The sequence below is a fragment of the Manduca sexta genome, chromosome 22 (assembly GCF_014839805.1).
Source record: "Manduca sexta isolate Smith_Timp_Sample1 chromosome 22, JHU_Msex_v1.0, whole genome shotgun sequence".
NCBI lineage: Eukaryota > Metazoa > Arthropoda > Insecta > Lepidoptera > Sphingidae > Manduca > Manduca sexta.
In genome coordinates, this window is record NC_051136.1 from 818,961 (window position 1) to 846,419 (window position 27,459).

At 39.0% G+C, this 27,459-nt stretch overlaps 2 protein-coding genes across 7 annotated transcripts in view; one reads left to right on the forward strand and one right to left on the reverse strand.

The window, feature by feature from the left end:
• Nucleotides 1-155: 155 nt before the first annotated feature.
• The window catches only part of LOC115449999 (uncharacterized protein KIAA0930 homolog), a 64,661-nt gene continuing 37,357 nt past the window's right edge, over nucleotides 156-27,459 (forward strand). For 2 of the 4 annotated variants that reach the window (XM_037441252.1, XM_037441256.1), the window contains exons 1-3: nucleotides 156-541; nucleotides 6,834-6,994; nucleotides 19,982-20,080. In XM_037441252.1, coding sequence (XP_037297149.1) covers nucleotides 427-541; nucleotides 6,834-6,994; nucleotides 19,982-20,080 — 375 coding nt within the window. In that variant the 5' untranslated portion in view covers nucleotides 156-426. Of the gene's footprint in view, nucleotides 542-6,833; nucleotides 6,995-9,112; nucleotides 9,296-18,551; nucleotides 19,608-19,981; nucleotides 20,081-27,459 lie in introns of those variants that run through there. The other 2 variants (XM_037441258.1, XM_037441253.1) reach the window with 2 other exon arrangements.
• The window catches only part of LOC115449998 (phosphatidylcholine:ceramide cholinephosphotransferase 2), a 127,676-nt gene continuing 105,598 nt past the window's right edge, over nucleotides 5,382-27,459 (reverse strand). Inside the window, exons 1-2 of one of the 3 annotated variants that reach the window (XM_037441260.1) lie at nucleotides 11,562-11,916; nucleotides 5,382-10,711 (exon numbers count right to left, since the gene is read on the reverse strand). In XM_037441260.1, coding sequence (XP_037297157.1) covers nucleotides 9,345-10,685 — 1,341 coding nt within the window. In that variant the 5' untranslated portion in view covers nucleotides 10,686-10,711; nucleotides 11,562-11,916 and the 3' untranslated portion in view covers nucleotides 5,382-9,344. The other 2 variants (XM_037441261.1, XM_037441259.1) reach the window with 2 other exon arrangements.

Below are 27,459 nucleotides of genomic sequence, written 5' to 3' on the forward strand. Positions count from 1 at the left end.
AATACAAACCAACATGATTTTACATTTGGTATATACTTTAGTGTAATTAGCGGTATAGATAATTTAACCGCTAGTCGATTACATACGTATTGTTTCGAATATTTCCCCAAAGAATATTTTCATTCACTCACTCATTCATTCTTTCTTTACAAGTTTGAAGTCGACTGAATTTAAGGCTGAATTTCATGTCATGATATATTGGATCATGGATTTCCATTCCGTGTATAAACAGTAATTTATCGTGAAATATTTGAATGAATAAACTTGTGATTTTTGGTCCTTAAAATTAGAAATCCTGGCCCGTTCCGGGTAATATGTGCCTTGACTTTACCGCAATAAGTTTGTTTAAGAAAAACGTACGGGATCGACATGTGTTGACAGTGGTTGGTGTTTATTTGGGTATCGCGAGGATTTGTTCTGTGAGCCATGGCCTTGGGACTGGGAGGGTGCACGTTTCTGAAGAGTGCCACTATGTTGGAGCAGCTGCTCGAAGAGATCAATTTCCAGAGGACGAAAGAGATGCGGCAACTAATGAAAGATGGTGAGTGCCACTTGGCTCTCGATTTTTCAGTCGGTTATTTGAAACAACTAGCTCCGCCAGATGCTATCATCAGCTGCCATTATTTTGCAAAATTTATTAAAGGGATGTATGATGTTATTAATATTTTATTATCTTGGTGGTGCAAGTTATTAGCTACATAAATAGTAGATAATATATTAATACAGGCGCATTAAATAAAATATAAACTGTGTAAAAATTTTGAAAATGCATGTTATTTATAGAGCTTTATATAGTGATAGGTATGTTTATGGCATATCATGGGGAATCATAGGTGCTCTAGTTACCTACTACAATTAGTAACTACCCACAAAGCTATTCAGCATTAGGTTTAGGTAAAGACTGAGTAGGTGAGTTGCTTATAAGTGGACGGTTTGGAACACACTGTGAGCAGATTCTATAAACTTAATAAGGCTGTTTTCAAAAAGATGTTTTGTCATTTATTTATTCCCTCTAACTATTTCTCCTCCCGCTAGTTGGGATTAATATTACAACTTGAACATAAACTAGCAGTAATAGACGGAGACATCAAAGTTATTGGTTGGTGATTCCCTCACCAAAACTACTTCAACATGACTGTCCATAATAGTAGTACCATATTGTTATCACCTGTACCATCAAACAATATTGACAGAAGTACTATTTTGAAATGTGTGCATACATAATATAGCTGAGATGATAAACATACTTAGGATTTAGTGTAACAAAACAAAAGTATTTTATTATTTATTGTAAACTTTATTTTGTAAAGCAAGTCATCATCATCAGCCACAGGATATCCACTGCTGAAAGTCCAAAGATCTCCTTACCAGCCTGTTGGTACATGTTTGCATCCAGCAATAATAATCATGTTAAACACATAAATAGACATTACAGTCATTGCTTTTTAGTTTAACAGAATTGTGTGGTAAATTAATAGTCTACAAGCTCTTTACTCATAGATAGTAAATAGATTAGGCACCAAGTCCAAAAAATATTTAATGTATATTTTAATAATTTCTTATTAACTCATAGGTATATAAAGGTAAATTAATTTAAGTTTTGTAATGATTTTTGAATTCTGTTTTATTTTGTTGCTAAAATGTTTTCATTATATTTTTTCTTGTTTTATCATTAGTAATAAATAGAACCAACTGAACCTAATACAACAAAAATCAAGAAAATCTTATTTAATTTTGTGGAAAAGTTGTTAAAGTTCAAGGTCTCATACCAATGAAAATAAAATGTAAATATTCGGAAGCTATATAAAATCTACTACACACAATAATTCACAGACTATCAATAAAAATTACCACTGAAAAAAAATAAACAAATTATAATGGATTGCGATCTACTTGTAATCTAAGTAAGCTATACTCATGTTATAAAAAGAAAAAGATGCTGTAAAATAATGTTGCTCCCAAAACTATTGTTGGCCAAATAGAATGGAATTAAAATTTGAGGAGCTTTTTTTATTGCCACATTTCAGTGTTCACAAGTAGGTATATACTATAGTCTACTTATCCATTCTGCATATTATATTATTTTGTTTTGACAATTTCATTACGGTGATCGTGACTCAGGGCAATAACATTAGTATGTCGCGTCGAACCAAGCGCGCCCCCGGGGCAGGGCGGCGCCCTACCTACGCATTGTTGCGGTGCGTGAACAGTCAACCCCTGCGTGTCACCCGCCGCGCCCCGCGTGCCTCACCCCGCGAGCCGCGCGACTCGGACAGCGAATAACTGACAGTAGACAAAGCTCTAAAGAATCCCGCATCTCGATAATAAATTTTCGCACTGGGCTTATGTTTGAATGTAAAAGAACATTGCTTTTTTGGATTAATTAATAATTGAGGTTTCATATATGGTTGAGGTTTAAGTTAACATTACATCAGTATACGACACGGGACGCAAGTCACATAATATTATCTTTAAAGTTGAACATGTGATTTGTGGTGCATACACTAATATTTTAAAATGGTAGTTTGTAATTTTGTATGTGGCAATTAATGTACTAAACTGACCAAACACTTATCTTATACTAATAACTTTACCTTGTCCATAACTTAGGTGGTATTTGTTTAGCACTTATTGAATAACTCTATATCTGTAAAAGACTGACTCGGCCGAAGTTGCCGAGAGAATTAGTAGCTACAACACTTCCCCTTTCTTTGATTTCGCTGCACTCATTTCATTTTCAGCTTAGTGCAAAAATATTAGTGGATGCGGTCTTTGCTGATGACGCCTCACCATTTACACGTTACCTCCAACGGCATGCATTCAAACTTTGCTAGATGTTGTGTTGTGACTTGTGAATCCTAGTGCAATGGCTACGCCCCTTATAATGCACGTAGAACTGTATATTATAGGTAAATATTATGGACCAAGCTTTTAACCCTTTCGCGGGCAATGCTAATTACGGGCTTAATTAGGTTTTGATTCCACTAAACGGTATTATAGACTATTAATAAAATATTCGCAATCAATCCCCCCTCCCCATTTTCCCTTACCTAACTATCTTTAATAAAAGTGATGCCGTTAGCCGAATTCAGGTAAAAAAAATAAAAGTGGCGTGCTGATGCTTGGCAATCTAAGTACAATGTCGATTCTCGAGCAGTGAATAAATAAATTGTCATTTTATATTTTTAAAGTTCAATAAATCTCATTTAGTTTGTGCACTCATAATTACAGGGAAGGACTTTACTTTGGACTGAGAGCCCGGTATAATATACTTACTTTATAAGTACGTTACCACACCATTCACTCTATCCCCCGGCGCGTAACAACCCTTTACTGAGCTCTCAGTCAGGAACTCGTTAGCCTTTTGGTCCCTTTAAACCGCGAAAGGAGCGTGTTTGTAATATAACCTCAACATTTAACGTTCTGTTATGTGAATAATTATTTAAGGTACGAAAATGCTATTTTATGCTTTGTCCAAATTCATCAACTGGTAAACAATGGTAAATTCATGTAGGTGACAATGTGAACACACAATAAGAAGTGTCATAACACTCCCTCAGGAATAATACTGGTTTCCGACAGCGTTTCTTATACGTAGGGGTTCCTAGACATGAGTTAAAAGAGTGAAAAGAGTTACGGCAGGGGTCGCGATTTGGCTATTCGATAGGTTCGCCCCTACATTATGCTCTTAAAATAGTCAATTTTGCAGCATTTGCATAACATTATTTTGTGCCTCGCTTCGACTTGTTTCCACTTAAAGCTGGTTAACATTATGAAACAGGTGGGAACTTGACGCCTACCCTGACATTGTAAATCCTCTGTTATTTTCTGGCTTTTTATTACATTCGCGTTCCTATTGCCGTGTTGAGGTTTTGGATTTGATCCTCGGGTCGGGTAAAGGATATTGAGTTTTTTGGCCTGTATAGTTTAAAGTCTGGCATTATATACGGTAAATAAGCCCGCTCCCTACTACATACATGGGATCTAATACAGCTGGCAAAATTCAGGCGTGTTACATCGCTGCTTACCTGAAAAGTGTAAAAGGCGTGGTGTTATTAGTTTGCTCAAGAAACTTTTTGTTTAGTGTATTATTAAGTTCAGTTTCAGTATTCATCAGAGGTGTCATCAATCTTGGCCGGTCGGAGTTTACTCACGACCAGTGTTTTAATCATTGTTTTCAGATTAAAAAGTAGCAGGCTTATAGTGCAGGTGAAATTACTTACTTCCAGCCGGCTATTACCTAAGTTTGCCGTAAACTCTATCTAAATTTATTTATTGTTCGCTCAGCGTTTCCCAGCGAGCTGAGAGTTGTCTTCAAATAAGTGTTAGTTACGCAATATTCTTTACCGTTAGATTAATGTTAGGATTCTTTTTAGAATCTTTTATTTAATAGATGACGCTGGCTACGTGTAGAGAATGCGCTGCATGTAGCTCCAGTGCTTTAAGGACGGGAAGGTGAAAACCTTGCGTAAAATAGACTGTATGTACGCATTCAGGTCACTGTTGTAATAACTGACAAAAATACTCTGATGGATCAGCATATTTCTGGCTACCGTGGCGCCGTGGGTTCATCTCTTATAATTCGGCATTTTTAGACTGACAGGCAGGTACTTACTTGCGCAATGTTGTTACTGTGATGTGAGGAAAAAATTTATCGCGTATTTAAAGTAATGCAGTCTTTAGAATTTGTGGATTACTGTTAGCAACGTCCTTAACTATAAAAGAAATAACGTAAGGTCACGTCTGTACTATGAAAATCAAAAAGGGTAGGCTACGGAGCAAATTACGATTTAACCACATTTCCCCTCATATTTGCATTAAGTGATAGGGAGCAACCCCATCTCTATTAAGGGTGCAACCGAAAAAATACTTACAAAATAATGTCGCAATGTTGATTTTGGTTAACTTTATAGAGGTTCAAGTGTTGAGCGCGGCGTTATACGCCAACGCCGCACAGCACACTTTTCAGTGGCAGAATTATGAACCATGTCGATAAAGTTTGAGGACATTGCGGTGACTAATGTGTCTAAAATTATGACGTACGTGTGTGTTTATCTTACTCTACAGTCCACATGTGGGCAGTCCCAGCCAAAGTGATGGTATTCCCAGCCAGTGGAATATTTTGTAACGCAACAACAAATATGCGACAAAAATGCAACGTGCACCCAGACAGTTCATGTGGAAATGTCTAGTTTTGTATTTTAATGTTATATGGTTTGTTTTACGGCTTTATGTAAACCGAAAATAAGGTCTATACACCAAAAAAGTAACAGCTTTGACATGAGCTAATGGAACGATTACAGTGTTGTAGGGTTATTCCGTTTTACAAATATGGACTTTAAGGACCTCCACAAAGAAGATAAATATCAAAGAAAATTTTGTATCATTTTCCATATTTTAATTGGCTGCTTCGAGTTTGTTACATTTCATGAAACCACAGTTTATCATCCATTTCCGCCATAATGATCATATTATTTATAATTAAATATTCTTTAAACAATTCTTAAACAAAGGCACATTTATACGATGATCAAAATCCACAATATTTTAAAATTATTAAGTAGGCATAATATAACGTATATACAAGTGTCAATAAAAGCCAACAAAATATTGTGTATAAACTGTAACATTAGAACAATTTAGAAAATAGAAGCCCCAAGTTTCACAGAAATCATTAAAGAGCAAACGTGTGTCTAAATTGAAAGAAAATGTTAAAATATTTATCCAAACTCAAGATATTGCCGCATTGGGTCCTAACTCATAATATACTACGTTGGCTAAACAATCAAAGAAAGGTACATTTCTTACCTAAAATATCATATTATGAATAGTGAACATATTAAGAAATTATCTATTGTGTAAGTAGGTAAGTGATGTACTTCCTATATTAAATCTGCCAATGTGACCACACATGTAAGCGAACTTCCTCAAACAGGGTATTGTCTATAGCCATCAAAGGAACAACTTTATTCTCACAAGTCTCAAGGTTTCAATGATTAATTAATTAAATAGAATTTAAAACTAAACAATTTCAACAATCAAATCATAATATCTGTTTTAACTCATGAAAATTATTAAATATGTTAAATACTTATCCTAAACATTTAAACATAATTCAGTAATCTGTGGGGTTTCGGCATTGGTATGTATGTACGTATATATTAACATAGAGCGACCACTCCGCCTCCTGCGCCGCTGTAGCATTGTTAACTCTATTAAAAATAATAACATATTTAATTTATGTTCCACTTAACTAATTATAATTCTCAACAAAAATACCACTTAGTTAAACATAAATTAGTCATATTTGAAACATTTAATTTAACAATCACAGGTAACAACAGTACAGAAATTTTATGTAGTAACGTCATTACTATAGTTTTACTGACGTAAATAATCGTTTTTGAAGCTTAATAAACGACCAACTATCCATTAAAATAAAGTGGTAAATGGACTTAATAAGATTTCAACAAAGCTGTTCTTTATTTTGGTATTAACTTAGAGTCAATGTTGATCAATTGTGAAAGTCGGATACTAAACGAATATTACAAGGTGACGGCTATCGTGATGTCTCTGAACATAATATATTCCATTTTTATAGAGTACTGCTGATGACATTTCAACATCAAATAACATAACATTTCTATTACGCACAGCTCAGACCTACAGAAACAATTTGCGCAACGAAGTGACATCAGTCGAAAATCATCGTTTAAAGTAAATTATTTGCTTTGGAGTTCGTTCGGCGCATCGTCACCCGCGTTGAAGCCTGCGATCAGGTAGCCTTAAGCCTTGATAAATCGGCACTAAGTAGTGACTGTTGTGTGTTGCAGAGTGCGGGTTCGTGGTGCTGCAGGGCACGACGTACTGGACCGATCTGTTTGTACGCCACTTCCTGTTCCAAGAGGAGCAGTCCATCGACTGCGACGACCTGTTGTTCTTCGTGCGGAAGCGGCACGTGAAGGGCTCCTCGCGCTACCTGCCCAAGTATGAGGTGAGTGGGATCATCACACTACACGTGCCTTGTGACTGTTTGCAGTAGTTTCAAAGTTCAGACAGTGTAAACAAAGCTCGTGTTCAATATTTCATTCAAATCTACAGGATACTAACAATAGTTTCAATTTGTGTGGGTTTAAATTAATATTATTCTGAACTGCATATTACAGTTTGCAGTCTTGATAGCATATATAACTTGCAGTTCATACGAGTTTAAAGTAGCCGTTTAGAGTGAATAATAATATGGAAGATACCTACTACAATAGTTCGGTACTAAATGTGTATTGATTAGAAGTTATTAAAATTATTTTATTAAGAAATTAAAGAAAAACATAAACGTGTAGGTATCCTAACAGATGGGACTATTGTCATTGCTATTTTGTGTACCTTTAGTAATATACTAAAAACATAAAATAGCCTACATAAGATTATACAGTGCTATACTCGTATTGTAGTGGCCTTGCATGAAGTCCAATTTGTTTACACTGTCAGAAATTTATCTGTGAAGACCTACATCCTCCACGGTCTATAAGTTGTTGACATTCGTCAGCAGGGTATTATGACACTATTTTTAAGTAAATGACAATTACTAATCCCGAAACTGAAGTAATTAGCATGCATTGTAATTCATTGTTCAGAATTTAGAATGTCAAAATAGCTAACTAATTTAAAACTTTACTTTTTGTTTGGTGAACAATGGCGAGTCGTGTTGTAAGATTGCTTTAATCGTAGTTGCAAGTGGTGCAGTGTTTGTAACAATTCATTATTTTTGCCGTAAAATTTTATACAATATGGCTTGTACTCGTAGGAGCATGTCGTTACTATGATGGTAGTATGTGTACTCGTTAACAGTAATACATTGTACTGGGCTCGTCAATTTGAGAATGCAGAGGGCAAGTCTCATGATGCTCAATTGCATTATGCATGACAGTTGAGTTTAATAACCTCCAAACTAGAAAACTAGAATGTTTCCACACTGGTGTTTTCGACAAGAATAGTTAAAGCAATAAAATTTGAGATCGACTGCCAAAAGTACACATTATCTATGTAGTTAACTTTCGCGTAAATAACATTACACCCCAACATACACGTTACACGATACATACATGTTATATTTGACTGCTGTATTATGAGTTATGTTGCACTGTCATTGTGTTTCACACTAACGTATTCTTATTATAATGTGTGGACAATTGTATGTCACTGTTATACGTATGCCAGGGAATGCGATCACGCGAAAGTGTCAAGAAACTCGCTGGTGTTTGCTAAACATTGCCAAGCACCGTGTCTGTTGTCCATATGTCTTGCAGAGTTCACTGCGATAAGTGTATTGTCGATGTCATCTGTGGGCAACGAGCACTGACGTGTCGGAGGCATCAGCGGGGGTTGTGTGATGTAACTGACACCGCGCGGAATGTTCAATTTTCAACTGATTGTGTGCGTTTTTGGTTTTGCGCGATTATTCTCATATTGTTATTACTGTAGCACCATTTGGATGAGTTACATCAGACGAATCTTTGGATATACATATAAAAGTATCGTTTAACAACAGTTAAGTATGTACTTTATTGTAACGATATAAAAATATTATTTCTTACAGTAGTGTGACATTACAACAACTAGTTAGGTATGTAAGGTGCGCGTCACGCGTGGCCGGTCTCGGCGTGGCGTCGCGCGCACCGAGCCGCATTCTCTCTCCATCACTCTCTCGCAGGAGAAACACGAGCCACACGCACACACATGCATCACAGTACAATTTTCTAATAAATACTATACTCTTATATTGATCGTTCAATAACCACTTATAAAATATACAATTTACAAAAACAAAAATTTCATCAACACTTCAATGATTATAATTATTGTTCCGCGTCAAAATAACTGAACTTACAATTTGATTTGATTTAACAACAAAAGCGAACGATACAGTCAGTGTGTCACCTCACACGGTACACGTGTCGCACGCGCTCGCTCGCGGCGAGAGTCGGCGTGTCCAGTGTCCAGGGTCCACGGTTACTACGGTTACATAGTTAAGCACAGCCACATAGATCGGACGTAGGACGCCGGACGGCGCCGCCGCTAGGCTCACCGGTCCGCCGATTGCGCTTGTTCGCAGACGGACGTCGAGGTGTTCCGCAAGGACTCGAAGAAGCTGCCCATCGGCGATCCGGAGATCGACTGGGAGGAGACGGTCTACTTGAACCTGATCGTGCACCAGTTCGACTACACGCTCACTCTGGCCATCTGCACGCGCACCAGCCCCAAGGAGCTGCAGGTCCTCAAGCGGCACTCGCAGAAGGTGAGCGTCATACGCGTTCCGGCGGCGGCAGCGTCCCGCGCGCGCGTCACTAGCTGAGCCGGTTGAAGAGCTTGGTGCGGGGCCATGGCAGCGGCCAGTCGTAGCGGCGCGGCACCGGTCCGCGCACGTTGCGCTCCAGGTAAGAGAACAGCCAGTACCACCACTCGCGCTGGATCATGTACTGATTGTAGCCGTTGCCGGTGCGGTACGGCGTCACCAACAGCGAGTGGTACACCCAAAACAGCCGCGTGGTCACGTAGTACGCAATCACCACGTCCACCGTGTAGTGTCCGTGCGCGAGCAACACGAACGACACGCCCATCAGCGCAGAGCCCCACATCGCCCAATGGACGGGCCATAACTTCTTGGGCGAGTACTCCGCCACGATCAGGTAACTAAGCACGAGCACCATCGTGTGCCCCGAGTATATGTAGTCGCCGCAGTACGTGTGCTTGCCGTTAATCGACAGCCCGAAGCCGGATATCAAGTAGAACATTCTCCTGATGACGAGCAAGGGCGCCGTACTGTTGCTTTTCGGACTGCAGTAGTAGGTGGTGCTGGAGACCGGCAGCACAGTCACGAACATGGTGACCGACCGGTACAGGTACAGCAGGCCGATGATGAAGAACAATCGCCGCGCGACAATGAACCGATGCTTGTGGAACACCACTACGAGCATGGCAACTGTTGTGGATATCATAATGAGGTACTCGGACACCGGTAGCCCCCAGTCTCTGGCGGCTACATTGTCTAGCACGATGTCGTTGAGTGGCGGCGTAGAGTTTCTGTCCGGCAAACGTTCGTGCACCAACGACAAAGACATCATGTTTATGCACACACATAAGAACAGGAAGAAAAAAGACACTATCGTCTTCCATATTTCTTTGGGATATCTCTCTTCGCGGACAGTGCCGGGCGGTATCTCAACGACGAAGTCACCGGCGTGCGTGCGCTGCGGCGAGTGGTCCTGGTCGGGGTCGGACTCGTCGGTGGTGGGCTGCGGCGCGTCCGCCTTAGTGGTGCGCGCCAGAAGCGGTTGCCTCTGCATCAGTTCCGCTTGGCTGGGCATTTCCCCGTTCTGGCGACGTTCGTTCTGTTGTCGTGACGCGTTGTTGTTTAAGTCATTCCGCTTAAGGCGCGCCTCGAAGTTAATTCCTTTGATCTCCTCGCGAGCCGTGTGGTTCGCTATGTCGACATCGCAGAGCGGCGGCGTGGCGGGCGGCGAGGGCTGCGGCGAGGCGTGCGACGGTGCGCACGGCACCAGCGCTAGCTGCTTGGAAGGCAGCTCATTGGCGAGGTACACGCGCACCGACTCGACCAGCGGCTCCGCTAAGTTGATCTGCTTTGGCGGCGACGGCTCCTTATCCGGGGAGCGCGCGGAGATCGTCATCCACTCACCATTCGGCTGGATCGAACCTGAAACGTACCAAACAATGGCATTAGTGTGTGTATATTTTACAGAGTGCACCATAAACTTAAAACGTTCAGCGGCAGGTGTTCAATGTCGCGTGAAGCGCACTTCACGCCGGTGATTTCGTTTTATTGCACAGCGCTGTATTGTTGTTATCTGGGCTCGCGCACTAACAGTTTCTATTGTGCGTATTGTACGGCCGACGCTAAATTTATAACAACAGAACGCCGTCGGTACGACGGCATTGCAAGGCGTAGCAGAACATTCGCTCGAAAAATTCATTCATTCGATAAGTGACATTTTAACATAAATGTGTTAAAATAATTCACACGAAACTATGCCCAAAGACTTCCTGCCATGATTACTGTTTTTGTATATATTGTATGACGCCAGTTTAAAGCTAGTTCTTGCTGTAAATATTAACAAACACTAAAACATAAGAACATTATCCGTAACCTAATTCTGGGGCGAGTAAAACTTGTGATTGTGACAGGTGTACGGAGGTTCTTGCTCGGTGCAAACTACACTATCACTTCTAGAAAATTCACCGTTTGTAACACTAACAATAACAAGATAAACGCAGCTGTAGGTGCGCTCGCGGGCGCGGCGGCGAAGTGACAGCGGAGCCCCTTCGGCCGGCAGCTGATCACGAGGGTTAGTTAGCGGCCGCGCGCCGCGTACCGCATCTTCCCGTCACAGATATAACACGCGATATCCACCGCACAACACGCTACTGCACTGCTATTATAAATACGACCGAGGATAGATTTCTCTTTACACGATCCCAAATCCCGTCGGTGCGCTCGCATTCGGTTGCGCCGACCTACAGTTTCACGCTCCGCGTTCCGGACTCACCCGATCAATGTGCGAGCTGTCATTCGGCGAGAACTCGGCGGTTCATCGATTGGGCGTCTCGGTCGTCCCGCGCGCCCGATAGAAAGCCACAGCGGCGCGCCGGCCTCGCGTCCGGTAATATTACACAGACATGTAAACGAGGTCGAAATGGAAAACGAAATGCACACACTGCACTGCACTGGCGTAACAGCACTCGCGGCGAGCTTCCGCCAACTGACTCGTTTACACTGCACACAGAACGGACACGGCGAACGGGCGCCCCGGCGCAAACGGCACAGTTATTTTTATTGATGAGAAGAGCCGCGCACACAAGCGGGCGGGGATAGCGGCGGCCGCGTACTAGAAAAGATGTAGCACTGGTTGGCTTCGGTCGGGTGGCGCTCGGGTCGCGTCGGTTATGTCCGCGCGTGTTCGGCTCAATGAGAGCGATGTTACGCGCGCGGTGACGTCACCGGTAGACGTCCGCGGCAGGCTCGGAAACGCACACGACACACGCAGTGAATGAAGGGCCGGCAGCGTTGCATCAGTTATAAGATACGACAATTCTGTTTATACTGCACTGAGCACAGCGACGAGCTTCCCACTTAACATCCGCCCCGGCGCGGTCATGCCGCCGTCCATATTCCATAACACATGCACGTACATACACGAACACACCTGCTACTTTTTATCCTGATTATTTTTGCCCACGAGAATTAAGGAAAATTTAATCTGATTTTTTAAAAAGATGGCGTTGAGGTTGCTCTATAAAGCGTTACAGTGTTTTAAGCACTTTTGTAACGCGAAGACGCGTTTAAAATTATTGTTGTTTTAGCTTTTGTTATTCTAATACAGACCCACCACCATAATACTTTTTCTTCAATATCTATAAAGAACAGACGGCATCCGATCCGGCAAAAAAATTAGGTTCTCAATTCGCTTGTATTTTTTTTTATATTTGTTACCTCAGAACTTTTGACTGGGTGAACCGATTTTGACGATTATTTTTTTATTTAAAAGCTGGTGCTTCTCGTGTGGTCTCATATTTAATTCGGAGATACATGACGTCGTAAACTATGATGTTGAATGACGAACTCAACGTATACTGATTTTTACTAACAAAAAAGCAAAAAAAACCTTAAAAAAACACTAAAAACCAAAAAATTATTTAACTTTTAATTTTTGTTAAAAAGTTTCATTATACGTAAAGGTTAGTTTGGATCAATATGTTAACATAAGTACCTGCTTAATAATAATAATTTATTTAGAGTATACTAAATACCTATTAAATATATTAATTTATTGTAAGTACGTCTTTAACATGGATATTTATTTGTGAATTGGGTGCGGTAGTGGGCGGTATTCAATTCGTGTCCGATATGGCGATAGGCTCATCCTTTTTCACATTATAGGACGGAACACATGTGACGAGAAGTGGGTGCCCTGGTCGCATCTCTGTCTACCCTTCGGGGGTCAAGGTGTGATGTTTGTGTGTATTTAAGGTTGTCTGTAGGATCTTAGGTAGCACTATGTGTCTTTTATGGATAACATTTGTATTTTTTTTTTAATTTATACTGGTTTTTAAAGCGTACTAGAAATAAACTGTGAAACCGAATTAAACTTAGTCGGACCACCGACTGACCTTGGTCCACAATGCCGTACAATGTACATAGTTTTTATTTTAAACTTGTTTTCGGTCCGGAACAAACTAGTTCAATTAGGGACGAAGTAAGCGATACGAGTGGGCTGCCGTGCTCGTTCGTACATTCTACTGAATACCAGAATTTGGTGCGGGATGCGGTGAGGCGGCGCGTGGGTCGGACAACTACTATCGCAATGTCACTGCCAGCGGGCACCGATATGCAAGGCCGGCAAACAAACTGTTAGCCCATGTGGTGTAGTGATTATCCCGTTGAACATGGAACACCCACTACGTCAGAGGAACGATTCCTCTGACTGTATGGTGGTGTGTACTGGTGGAGCGAGTCCTGTAGCAAAGGAGATAGTTTGACCGCCAGTACTCATACCTAAATACGTTAAAAACGTTGACCTTTAAATTAACATGTGCGATTACGGTTTGACCACTAACATTTTCACGAGACATTAATTTTAATAAAAAAAAAAGAAAATCACAATGTTTTAATAATGTAAAACAGTTTTAACGAAGAATTGCAGCGCTTGCGATTGTATTTACTTTCTACTAGCAATTAAAATGAGATCATTTGCAAAATGTTAAAAACATATTATGCAATTCATTAGTGTTTATACGAATTGTAAGTTATTTGAAATCTACTACAAATATGTCGAAAGCAATTCTTCGTATAAAATTATATTCCGTAAGAATACAATCAGAATGTGCGCTGAGCGGACTCTGTCCATGACACGTTCTCGAATGTTCTATAACCGCGCTTACTATTCGTTATTAATAAATCCAAAAAATATTTAACCTAGTATTATTCTCTGTAATAGGTATTTCCTGTATTTTAAATAAAATACTTATGTCTTTAATCGCGTTGGCTAGACCGGGGCTCGCAGTACGAATTCGTTGGAATAATTAAATGTTAAGTGTATTACATTAATGAGTATAATAGCTAATAATATGAAATCAATAATTTTTTGTTGAATGTAATAATATTCTATCACGCGAGATGACGATGGTTGTCCCGAGTTGTATACTTGGAAATGTTAATTAGATTAACTTTCTAATGAACACGGGTTCATCGAGTGGTGGATATTTCTAGACTCAACCAATGACTCGTAACGATACATAATTACAAGTATTTACAAGTAACTGTGTGCTCGGGCCGGAGTCGGTGACTCACCGCAGCACGACCGGCGTGTGTCGCCGTCAGCGACGTAGACCCTGGGCCAATCTCTATTCATTCATGCGACGATGTTTAATCACACGCAATCAGAGAACGAACGGTTGATAATGGTACCGTGCAACGAGCAGCACACTGTACGGAAACACTACAAAATATTCTTTTGCCATTAAGTTACCAATATGCATATTTCTGAAGTTTCACCAAATGCCAAGCCTAGTGGTAGTTTTGTTTGCTTCTTATCCTATAAATAATTAAATTTCTTGTAAGGCTAATCGCATTACAGATAGCAATTGCCGTGGCGGCGAGGTAATTGCGATAGATTATACACTAAGTTTATCATTATTGCTTTTCAAAAGGCGATCTTATGATTTTTATAACGGTGACGTCTATTTAATGCAATATTATTTCAAAATTCATACATTTTTAAAGGTATGATAATTGGTTACGTAGAAATTACTACATAATTCGTTAAAATCTATATTTACATAGGAGGAACCGTCTGTCACAAAACACAAGGTAAAGGTTCTCATAAAGGTACTTAGCAAATGGCAAAGTCCGCGATAGATTGGAACCAGGTCGAGACCTTTCTATCGTTGTACCTGCGCCCCGTGACCGCAGACAATAGGCTGAGGGACGTGAAGACGTGCCAACTGCCATCTGCCAACCGATCGCACATTAGCGAGTTTTTTGTGAGGCTAATGGATGCGACGGAGCCGCCCCTGTCGGGCTGGCTGTCGTGGGAAACGTGCTCGGTGGCGACCCTCGCCTCAACTCAATACTAAGTTCTGCACCGAGTTTAATTCTCTTCATATTACTACTAAGGGTGTTCTTATGGCCAACCGAACGATATTGGTAGATATTAGAAATGGAAATGTTTAAGACGTTGTTTCAAAATACACTTATTTGCCTAATTATTTGATTAGTTCCATTTGCCATAAAAATATTTTCTTATTTCTTCAAAGATGTTTAAAAGTATTATCTTGACAATCGCTAGCAAGTTTGCTTTTGTGAAATAAAGTATTATACATGTAGGTACGTATTATTTTGATTGGGCTTAAGACTGCTCATTTGAATAGTTTGTAATTTATAATATGTTTTTATATCTGTCTATATCTGCTATCTTTATCGTGGCATCATAAGATATTTACATGTTTGGTTATCGTTTTAAATGGATTTTTCCGACAATGCGACGGGAAAAATAAAGGTATGAATATTTTTATTTATGTGTGCGATTCCGTTCACGACACTAATTTTCAATGGGATTAAGTATAAAGTCCTAGATATGACCCCCTCCCCCCTTCCCCCGAGACCATGAAGGCTGCAGTCTTCGAAACGTCGGGAGATAATAAGAAAATAGAAACCGCGATAAAATCTGAAAAATAGTTTCATTTTTATATGATTTGTAGGTTATTAGTCACCGGATTAATTGTCTTACACGGTTTACTGGGTCTTCCAGGGTTGATACTTATTAGACACCATATAGCACTAATGTAGGTAAGGCTAGAGAGTTGAGTGTGATGAGGAGATTTATGTTAAAGAGTTATAATAATATTAACAAATCGAGGTTAATTTTGCATGTGTTTTTAATGTTATGAGTGATTATCAGAAGCTTATATATCTTTATATTGAGATAAGACGATAATTGCGATTATAATATATAGATAACATTCAATACTAAAGTATCAATCCGTATCCTATAGCATAAAGGTTCCAGATGTTTCTTATGTGTTATTTAAATATAAAGGTTAATTATTTTATTTTTGCAAACATTTACCTTATTTATGCAGTCAATAAAAGAACCTAAATGTCAATCGATATCAAACCTTACCGCCTCAACTTTCTTTTAACATCTGTTCAAGGACAGTTGAGGTTTGGGTCAGGATTTAAAATCAAAAAGTAGTACTCCTGACTAGTTATTAGATATTAGACAATTGATTATGGAATTCCATAGTGTAAGTTTCTTAGACAAAAACAACGGTGCGCATCTGCAGCTCAGCGGTGGATATAGACAAAGCCTACGGCACCTTTACTAGTCGGTTACTTATTTAATATGAGTTTATATTTATCAAAAGCAATGTTAACTACAAAAATATGATTATCTTGTATAAAAGATATTATGTCACTGTTTCCGCACCGGAAAAAAACAAAAATAATATAGCAAAAGGTTTTTGCCTGCTGGCAGCCGCTACAAGAGTACCTACGCGTTGAACTTCAACTTTATCCGTACAGTTAGTACAGTTTTTTTTATGAAACCATATGTTGTTTTACATATTATTTAAATTGGATTTCGACGCAACTTAACTATTGTAACCAAAGTAAACACGAGCTGACAGTCACTACTCACTACCATTTTCCATTATAATCAGTAATACATCACACTAAAACATAATAGTATAAAAAAAATTAAAAGAGGTATTTACGGGCAATCGGCTCTCAGTATGACTTTAATGCCTTCGTTTGCATCAGGAAAATACACCAAAAGGAACTGATAAGTATGTAGAGATTTTTTTTTATATTTATCCCCATAGGCCCTATTATTATAATCCTACTTAATATCGGCCAGATCTTATACAGGCCGGCAAATTGCAATCCGCGAGGCAATTTAGTTGCAGCTTAGATTTAGTTGTACAGCTGCCGTGTAGGGTACTGTATTAGTCAGTGACTGTTACCGCTCTAGTGGACTTCGCTCGACTAAGCAATAACTTAGGCGTGTGCCGTTATTTTATTATACCGCGGCGTAATCGAAGGAAACACCGTGGCTGTCACATAGAAATTATTGATGTATAATTGTCACTACCGATGTAAGCTTGGAAATATTAATAATATATGTCATCGATGCAATAAAAATAAATAAAATACTTTATCACGTAGGCGAACAAAGTTGCACTATGATACATCAAAACAATTTATAAGAATAGGTATTATTAAGTATTAAACTACATTTACATCAATTATAACTATGAACATTTTAAATTAGGGATAAACTCAATAAAAAAATACAAGGTAAACAAAAAAGCCAGCTCGGGCTGGCAGCTAAGGGAAAATTATATTTGCATTGTTTCTAAGTAATATTGTTCATGTGTTGGTTTGAAGCCGTGGTCTGATGTCAAGGTGATCTTGTGTATTGTTAGTTATGTATTCAATTTAGCGTAACATATTGTGTCTTCGGTCTTGAAGCACATAATAGTGGCTGGTAAGTATGAAGTACTACAGTAATATGCGCCGAACATCAGTGAGAGATCATTGAAGCTGACTTCATTGCTGTGCTCGCGTAATGATATAAATAAATACATTAATTTGCCATTCGTGACCGAGTGGTGATTCTAAAAATGCCGACAAATCGACCTTCAGCTCGGTGAATGTTTAAATTGTTTACATCGCCGCCTCTTGGGCTAATGACCTAAGGAATTCTGATGGCCTATAAAAGTATTTTAAATATGTTCCAGAACTTAATACGGTAATGTAGCATCTCACTACTGTGAGGGTACCGGATATATTGTGGACCCGCGATATCAATTAATTTCAGTTAATCAGACTACTGTACCTACCATCAGATCTGGGTTTAAAATAAAGAATCTTGTTTATAATGAGGGACACATTAAGTTATGCACAATCGTGTACGTCCTGTATTTATGGATGTTGTAGAGCCGGGCCGGGTAGTACGCCTGTTTCGCCAAATATCTACGTAAAGCAACTTCTCAGTTGCTTTACGTAGATATTTGGCGAAACAGACTTCCAAAACATGTCAACATATGTCATACCAACAGGCCGCGCGCGTTTACCGACCTTTAGCATAAAAATGCCACCCTCATGAGACCTAAGTGGTTGTTTTAAAGCCCTCTATTGAAGTGTCTCCTACCTGCCGACATAGTGGTTAATATACGTGAAGCGTGAGGGTGAGCGTGTTCCTGAAGTTGTCACTGACAGTTGATCATCGTCTAGTGTTGAAAACGATATGTATGTGCCGCCACAGATTTTCGCATCTCAATCTCATGGCCCTTGTTAGGATTCTCAGGTCAGTTACTGGTTGTAGGTCTCTCATGTGTGAGAGTCTGCCTGGGTACGTATGTCTATTTCTGCCGCCAAGCAGCAGTATTTAGTCACTGTTGTGCTCCGGTTTGAATGACATTGTAGCCAGTGTAACTACTGGACATAATAAGACTAACATATCATGTCTTAGGATGGCGAGAGAAGTAGAATGGTGTGGTGGTGTTTCTACTGTTTATGGGCGGTTGCATCGCTTACCATAAGGCAAACGGCAAGCTCGTCTCGTTCGTTCAAAGCAAAAAAGAGTTACATCACAAAGTCAGATTTACAGTTACATTATTCATGACATGTCTGGTCACCGGAGAAAGTAATAGATAATCTCGACTTTAAATTCTAGCTTGCACGTAAAATAGTTAAGAAATTTAAAAGCTTATCTATGTTCTTTATCGTAGTCTCGCAGCCCTGTCCACAATACTCACGTACATTCCCGCGGCACTCTGGACGCGTGTCGTATTCCCTCGCCTTATTCCATTAGGCTGAACCTCCGTCTCACGTCGCCTACATCATTCAGTTATGTGAACTACAAAGAAGTGCGCTAAATACTTTTCTTTCTCTGTCACATTTTATTTATCAGTTTTATGTGTGTTATCTATATTTATGCCGTGGTACGTTTCTACTGTCTCCGTTGCAAGTATTTCATACAGATTGTATTTAATTCGGCTATCCGGATCGTAGATGTTTTAAAAACTTGGTCTCAACTGTAATCTAACTGTATGCCTCAGATTATAGTCGACGGCATGACTTAGTGTTATCTCTATCCGCGTACAGATGTACATATGCGACTTTCCATATTAGCAATAAGCCGCGTCGTGAGGCAACATTTGGCGCATTTCGAAAACTTCAGTGTGTAAACGAGAAAGTGTGGTACAAGGAAGCGGTTTCGATCCACGCGTGATTACAAATGGGTGATCCGCAAATATTTGGGTTTGAGATTGATGGATTGAACTTTGAATTAGTAGGCTCTGTATACTATTGAACTACGTCGTCATCAGAGTACATGATAGTGAAGTGCCAATATTAACTGTAACTGTGTGTAACTGGTTACAAACGTACTCGCTTACGAGAGATCTACAAACTAAGTTCTTGATACAAAACATAACGTCATTCATTTCAGTGTAGGGTGACATCTATGTGACTGATGTGGAATTTTTTATCCATTGTCTGCTAATCCCGCTTGTGCCGAAGAAATCGCAAGGTATGTGATTCATATTAATATAGTTTCACCGCACCACGCCAGAGCCTGTCTCCGGGGGTGTACTCTTGGGAGCTGGCGGCTGTTACATTACGTATAAATTTGTTGATTTTTTTCTGTGAGATATTACTTGATTTTCGAAAATGTCTATTATATGATACTCAACCCCTTCTGTATTAATTTATTAAAATTATGGTATTCAAATATCTATGATATATTTTTAATGTAGTTAAAGATATGTAACGTACAATATCAGTGTCCCTTTTTAAATCAAAGTAGCTAATGTTCACTCTAGAGTAGACAAAATTGGTGCATTATCTGATCCTGTTTGAAACTGAATACCTTCCGTTTGATTTAACATGTGTGTGCACGGGCAGGTGTACGCGTCCCCGAGCCGGCGCAAGATGGACACCAAGGGCGAGGGCGAGGAGATGACCTACCCGCACATCTGCTTCATGGTCGACAACTTCGACGAGGTAACTACCCCTATTTACTCACATAAAGTTATTATTGAAATGAAATGATTTATTTGAGTCCGTAAAATGTTTATACATTATTTAGATTCCGTCAATATTAACTCTACCACCAGTTCGGAAAGCAGTTCTCATCAGAGAAAAACGGGCAAGAAACTCTGATGCTGCTCTTTTCAAAATCAGTTTATTATATTTTTTACATAATAAGGTTATTTTTCCGCGACACGCGTAATGTCAGTAACTGTCATGTAGCTGTCATGTTTGCCGGCAAACATTCCGATAACTGATTCTACTGATTATGTTGCACTGCCCTTGTTATTTTGTGCCATATCGGCAAAAAGCCACCGAAATGGACCAAATATTAAAAATGTACCCTAGCTCTTGTGTACGGATACCTGACTCGGATGATTAGTAGTTGGAATTAATAATCTTCAACGATTCAACAAATACGATGGATTAACAATATTCTCAGTTCTGTTCATTATACATACGATGAAAACTTTAAGATAATAATTATATTCATTTTAATACTCGTACCGTGAGATTATCTTTGTGAATCTCGTTCGAGTGCAACTTTTTGTGTTTTATGTTAACGAACGTATAAAAACGTCGTCGCGTTGAATATTTACAAGTTGAACGGGACATGCAATGCGCGGCCAGATACCACGATCGGACTTTGAATAAGTGTTATAATAACGATGATCATCTTACTCATAAGAACGACAAAATAGTATTAAATCGCCTTATTATGGTACTTCTGTGTGCTGTAGCGAATGAGGTAGGTTCTTACAAATGTTTAGTAGTGATTGTCGGATTTTATCGACAAATTTTTAATGTGTTTTAATAGCGCATTAGTAGGTGCACTATGGTAATAAACAGCATTTATCGAAGTTATATACCTAGAACAACTGTTCATTTCCACGCGGAAAGACATTATCGCGTAATTCATAAATATTCATAGGAAAACGCCGAACATGCCTCGTACACTTCTCGGCACATTCGAAATTATAATTTCAAGGCTTTGAACAATGTGTATAATAAAGTAAAACTCACTCATGTTTTTAAAAATTATTCACACATACGCGCGCTGGAATGGAGTTCTGTGTTTATGTAGTCTGTGTAAATAAACAGAAAGTTTTGCTTCTGATTCGCGATAATATCAGAGTCGCGCGGAGCCCGCGGCCCGATGCTTGGCCCAACTCCGACGCTTGCATATCGATTGTGCCGCCGTATGCCCTATATTTTGTTTGGGAAGAGCGTGTCGCATGGTCGTCTATGTATACCCAACTACTGTTTTTTCCCACTTTACATGAAGACTATTGTTATACCACGTGCGAGTTTGTTATTGATCAGCTTCCAGATATTTGAATCAATGCCACTTTAGATCGTAGGACAAAAAAAACTTGGCATGAATCATTCAGTAATGCGTGAGAATATTTCACTATCTCCTCGGTAATGATATACATAATTTTATGTAAATGTGTACCCGAATCACCATCAGTACCTATCGGCCTCGATGGCGGCATGCTAATTGTCCCGTGTCGTCACCACCACTCGCCAGATGCGTAGCACCGGCGCCATTGTTGGTGCGCGACCGAGCCTCCATTACACATGTCAATGTTTACATCGGTAACAAACGTGATCCTCATTATAATCGAGCCTCTTTAGACGTTCATGCGGTACATACTAACATATTTGAGGACCTTCCTTTGTTGGAGAACAAAGGCAATCCATATGGTATGATTAATTAGGTCAACGAATTAGCAAGGAATTTTATTAGCTTACAAATGTTCCACTTCTGGGTAAAGGCTTATCTCATCTTTTAGCGATTAAGTTGAGATTTAGAACAGCGCAGCGAGCTGTTGCATTACGGTTTTGATGAGTCATAAAAATTTCGTTGCCAGCAGAGCAAACTACGTAAATGAGAAACAGCTTGGAACCTGATAATGTTGGTAATTTTTCATAGATAAGATTGGAGATGATCCTTGCTTAAGTATCAATATTATATCTACATAAGAGATTTCAAAGACTATGTAAAAACTTTGTAAACATAATTATTAAGGCGATACCTCAAGGTCCATTTTCATACATTTTGTTTCACCTTTAATCTGGGTAACTAAACAAGTATTGGCAAGTAAAGAATTTAAATTCACGTCTAGTTAGTGATTAGTTCTCGCAGTTGAAAGAAAAACGTAAAAATAATTAATATTCATGGATATTTCTGCCTTTAAAATTTCGTCATATTAAATTTTAAAGGCCGAAATATCCATGATTATTAATTATTTTTACGTTTTTTTTTCAACTGCGAGAACTAATCACTAACTAGACGTGAATTTAAATTCTTTACTTGCCAATACTTATTTAGTTACCCAGATTAAAGGTGAAACAAAATGTATGAAAATGGACTTTGAGGTATCGCCTTAAGTAGAATATTCCTCCGACTAACGAAGTCACGACTTGTGGAAGGTGACTGGCAGAAAATGAGCGGGTACGGTAATGGAGCTCAGATAATTGCTTTTAGAAAGTAAGTTATTATTGGCAATAGCGACAAGTTGGAAGCTGATGCCGATCAGGTACGGGAATAATCAAAATTTGACTTAATTTTTCTAAAAACACTACACGGTACAATGCATTTAGTTGAAATCTATTCAATCAAATAGATATAAACAATTATTGGCCGACAAGCGTAAAACCACTTAATCACTCGAGGGTCCAAATCACGGGTTTATTTACATTGAACATTGTGATCTTTTTGCCGCAAGTCGATTTTCAAGGAGACACAAAACAATAGTCGGTGTGACCTACACTCACTCTTCACAGTTCCTTGCGCAGTTTTTGTACACGTTGTTTTTGTTTTTATTTAATACAACGTCATTAAACGTTGACCTATGCGAAGAATCTGTATAAAACTTGATTTACATGACAATGTATTTGGAATGGGCATCATGTCTTATTTATTGATTGTTATTAATAGCAAATCACAATGTACAGATAATATATTAATATCGTTTAAGTGTGATGATGTGTGTGATGTTTATGTTTGTGTTGTCTAACGTAACTAATTCGACATACCTTGGGCTTTTATTTCAATTTCAAAAATGCGTTTATTTTATATTGAGCCGTGATAAAATAGTCTGGAAACATAGGAAACAATAAAGCAAAATCGAAGCCGCAGTTTTTCTTTTGGTAATGATTTAAAAATACTCAATTGCTGAGGCGCTTCTTAGTTGCGTATGACTATTGATCATTGACCATATCTGAACTTAATAGTGTTTAGCTCTGTAAAAATGAATTATCTATGAAAGTTGGGTTCGTCGATAGTTGGGCATCCAGTGCGGCGAAGTGTGTCCACGACCTTGCGCCTGCGCTGCTGTCGCGCGTTCTTTGTTTTCCATTATTTATAGACGACCTAGACCGCGCGTCTCCCTGCAGTCTCCGCGGTGTCCCCCGTCTCTGTTCCCGACACTCATCGGACGTGCAACATCCAAACATTGTTTATCTGGCATTCGTTGAAACTAGGCCACTCATTTCTCTAGATAGTATTTCACGTCAATTAGTTTTGTCAAGTTTTTTACAACATGTTCCGTGTTGGATTTGACTGTTGGTCAAGGTTTTGCTGACATTTTTAAGGAATGATTGAGGTTTTGTTTAGTGTAAAAGAATTTAGAAACTAGAAAAAATAATAGATTTGTCTGGAAGACAACATTGTTAGTCTGGTAAGAAAGAAAAACAAACACCATTTGGAATAGTAATACGTAGGGATTTATATTTTAATTAACTCGATAAAGTCAGCCGGTGGGTGGACAGGTGCCCCCATCAAGGCTATCTGAACTTAAGATCGGTAAAGAATCAAGCTTCACGTGTTGTACTATGTTAGTTAGTTCGTGATCACCGTTAGATTTTTTATTGATGATGATTTTGAGTGTTTTGTTCGAACAGTGAATTTACTTGGTACCAGTAACATATTGCTAGTTAGCTGTGATGTGGACACAGTTAGTATTCTGTATCTATACGTTGGTTTATAACATTAAACCAGTCTTGTTTCCAATTAGAACAATATTGTAGCCAGTTTAACATTGGACAAGATGAGCGTTAACATCTGATTGTCTCATGTTACTTGGAGACGAGCGCGGCAGGAATTACTTTGTAATATTGTTTCAATGTTTTTGTGTTACTATTATTAATACTATAACTAAAAAGCAGCTCGTCTTGTCATTCGGTTGTATTAATAAAAATATTATGGCGGTGTAGTATGATATATGTAATTGTTTAGTATTCAGCGCGGCGGAGCTATTTAACGGTGATTGCGTACAGTTTTAACGTCCGCGCAGTTCCGCTCACAACTGCTCGGGATGGATGTATATCAATTTGCATGCATCACGTGTTGAGATAACAATTGATCGGCAGGGACTGGCGAGACGGAGGTCGCGGTATCGAATCCAGGCAAAACAACTTGGAGTTTGCTTTTGTTGTTTTTTCATGACAGAATACTTGCTGTTGATTGTTGAATGTTCTGGTATACGTATGTAGATCTAAGATGTTGCGTGGTTTTAGAAGTGTGCCAAGAATACTTTCAAGTTTCCGCCAAATGTCTTTCGTTTAACAGCCGATAAAATCATTTCTAATCTGGAACTGGTTCTGTGTCACGCAGTCTTGTGTTTCATTGTTCCAAGTAGTTTAGGAACACGGCAACATGCCAATTACGCATTGTTTGTAAGGGCTCCCGTGTAAAAAATGATTGTGTAGTTCTGACTTTTGTAGCTATAAATATAATTTATTAAAAATATTCTAAATCAATGTATGAAGTTCCTACTAACTTAGGAACTTCTTCGAGAACGAAGCTAAACTTCACGTACTCGCGACACGCCCCACTTGCTATCAGACCAACTCCAGACATAATATATCGGCTTTTTGGTTTAGAGTTGTTAATGATTGTTTATGTCCCATGTGTGACGTCACAGCGCCGATTCCGTCGTGGCTCTCAAAATAAACAAACGCTGACCACACACACACACACACATGAGGTATTTTTACACTTCACAACAAAATATTTTGCGCGTTCATTCGTATTAATTATCATTTAATAGACATCTAACTGCTACATGGGAGATCGTTTCGCCTGACTGAACTATGGATCTTATCATAATAAAAATAAAGTTCAAGTTGATATGGCTAGTAAGTTTACGTTGCGGACTTTGCAACGTGTATCCGCTCGGTACTATATAATATACGATGGTAATTAAGCGGCATTAGAGAACTTGTTAGTGCGGTTGCATTCTTCAGATAATCAAGTTTATTACGAGCGCTCTTCGAGTCAAGCTAGCGATGTTTTGATGTATGTTGTTTTTACACAACCGGATGACTGGACTGTTGTTCGCTCGATGGACGTACGATTGATGATAAATGGCATGTCTGTTAATATGTAAACAACACCATTTAGGATTTCGAAATACAAACTCTCGCATGGCATTGATCTAGTCTAAATATTCCAATAATTGATATTAAAATATCCCAATACCTATAAATTACATAAATTGAAAAACCGTAATTGTATATTTATTTAGTCTTATGGGTCACAGACGCTTATTGAGATCGTTTTTTGTTGAGTCTCTAAGCCTTTGATTTCATCAAAACTCAATATGTCATGCAAAATATAATATCATCATCTACTGATGGCTATTGGCAAACTACGTCGACTATTGAACATATTGTACAAATATATTTTTTATAACCATATTTCACTCATGTCTTAGTTGGATCACAAATTTTATTAATGGTAGGAAGCAGCCAGTTTTGCTTATAATGCTATACCAGTACTAAACTTTCTTCTTCCTAATTTTTATTTGGATTCTTACAAGATAAGTGACACATCTATTATTCCACTGCATTTGTGAATGGACATTGATCGTTTACTGTCAATCGACACACATGCTGTAATACCCCTATACAACTAATTGGTTAATTGAAGATGGCGTGTGAAGAAATAGACATACAGTATCTTCTGCCGTGGGGTCACAATGGGAGCGTGGTCGTTGATTGCCGGGCGCGACTCGCGAAGTCGTGGGCGGCCATGTGCTCGCCTCACATGGTCTGCCGCGTGCTGCTTGCCACTAGCCAACTGACAACCCCCCCTCCCCCCTCCTATTCAGATAGCCCCAGTCTAAACTTTGTAGTCCTGCTACTATCATTGAGTTATCATTGGACGATTAATGTTTGCGAATGTATTGTTTTAATATGAATGTTTTGAAGTCGAACATTCGCGTTGCTCATGTGACGTATATTGATGTTGTTAACCTTGATTATAATATCTCGCTATATGTTATTACAGTCAATAATTACGTAAATTTTACGTATTGGAAATTCAATAAAGAAGTGAAATAGGCGAAGAGAATATCGCGGAGATCTTGCGTTTGATACCTAGGTTATTATACCTTCATATGAATCTAGATATAATGGCCATATTCTAAAAACATTTAATTTGTCATAGAATCCTATTTGTCTTCGATACAATGACGAGTATCCGACTCATCATCGCCCGTGACTCAGCTGTGCGAACAGAGGAAGCACTCCTTGAGCTTTGCCTAGTGCCTACTTATCAAACAACCCAGAGCGGACTTGTATTGATGAAGAGAGACCAGAATTTTATGAACTTATCAACATGTTTATATTTCGATATCGGTGGTTATTCACACCGCATGGAAGATTTCGCGCAAACATCACGATCTGTGTATACGCTGTATTTAACGCGTCGATATTGTATCGCTAGTTGGCAGTCGCTAATCGCCAGTCGTTCTTATGATTTATCTGCGACGTTGCGACGCGACGTAGTGTTTTAAAAAAGCCTTGTACACAAGAATAGATTCCCGCGCGATAGATGTGTAGATAAGCGAAGAACTGCACTCAACATATTCTTAAACCTACTCTAAACTCCATGTCTCGTCATGAGCATCAGAAGCTACGATCTGTTTTGTCTCTTGGTCTATGAAAATTCATCTTAATGGTCTATTATTTTTATCGATAGATATAGGCTGTTACAGTTCAGTAAAAGACAGTAAAGAACTAATGAATACAACGAAAAAATCTTGAATTTTCTGTTTTTGCGACGGATCTTCGTCTTGTATAAGTTAACCTGCGCGTTTTTACAAGTGGGTCAACACGAGATTCGCTCCGTCGCGCTATTGAAGGGTAGCGTCGTGACTGCAGAACGTGCAACAACTCCCGCGCTAAATGACAACCAATAACTCAATGTTTATTCACATATTGTAATGTATTCGTAAATCATTCAGAAATCTGGGTCGAGAGAATAGGGTACATTTAACTGGGACGAGAAATCTCAATAACAAACTACATTGATTCTTCATATTTGATTCGAAGACCTAAGA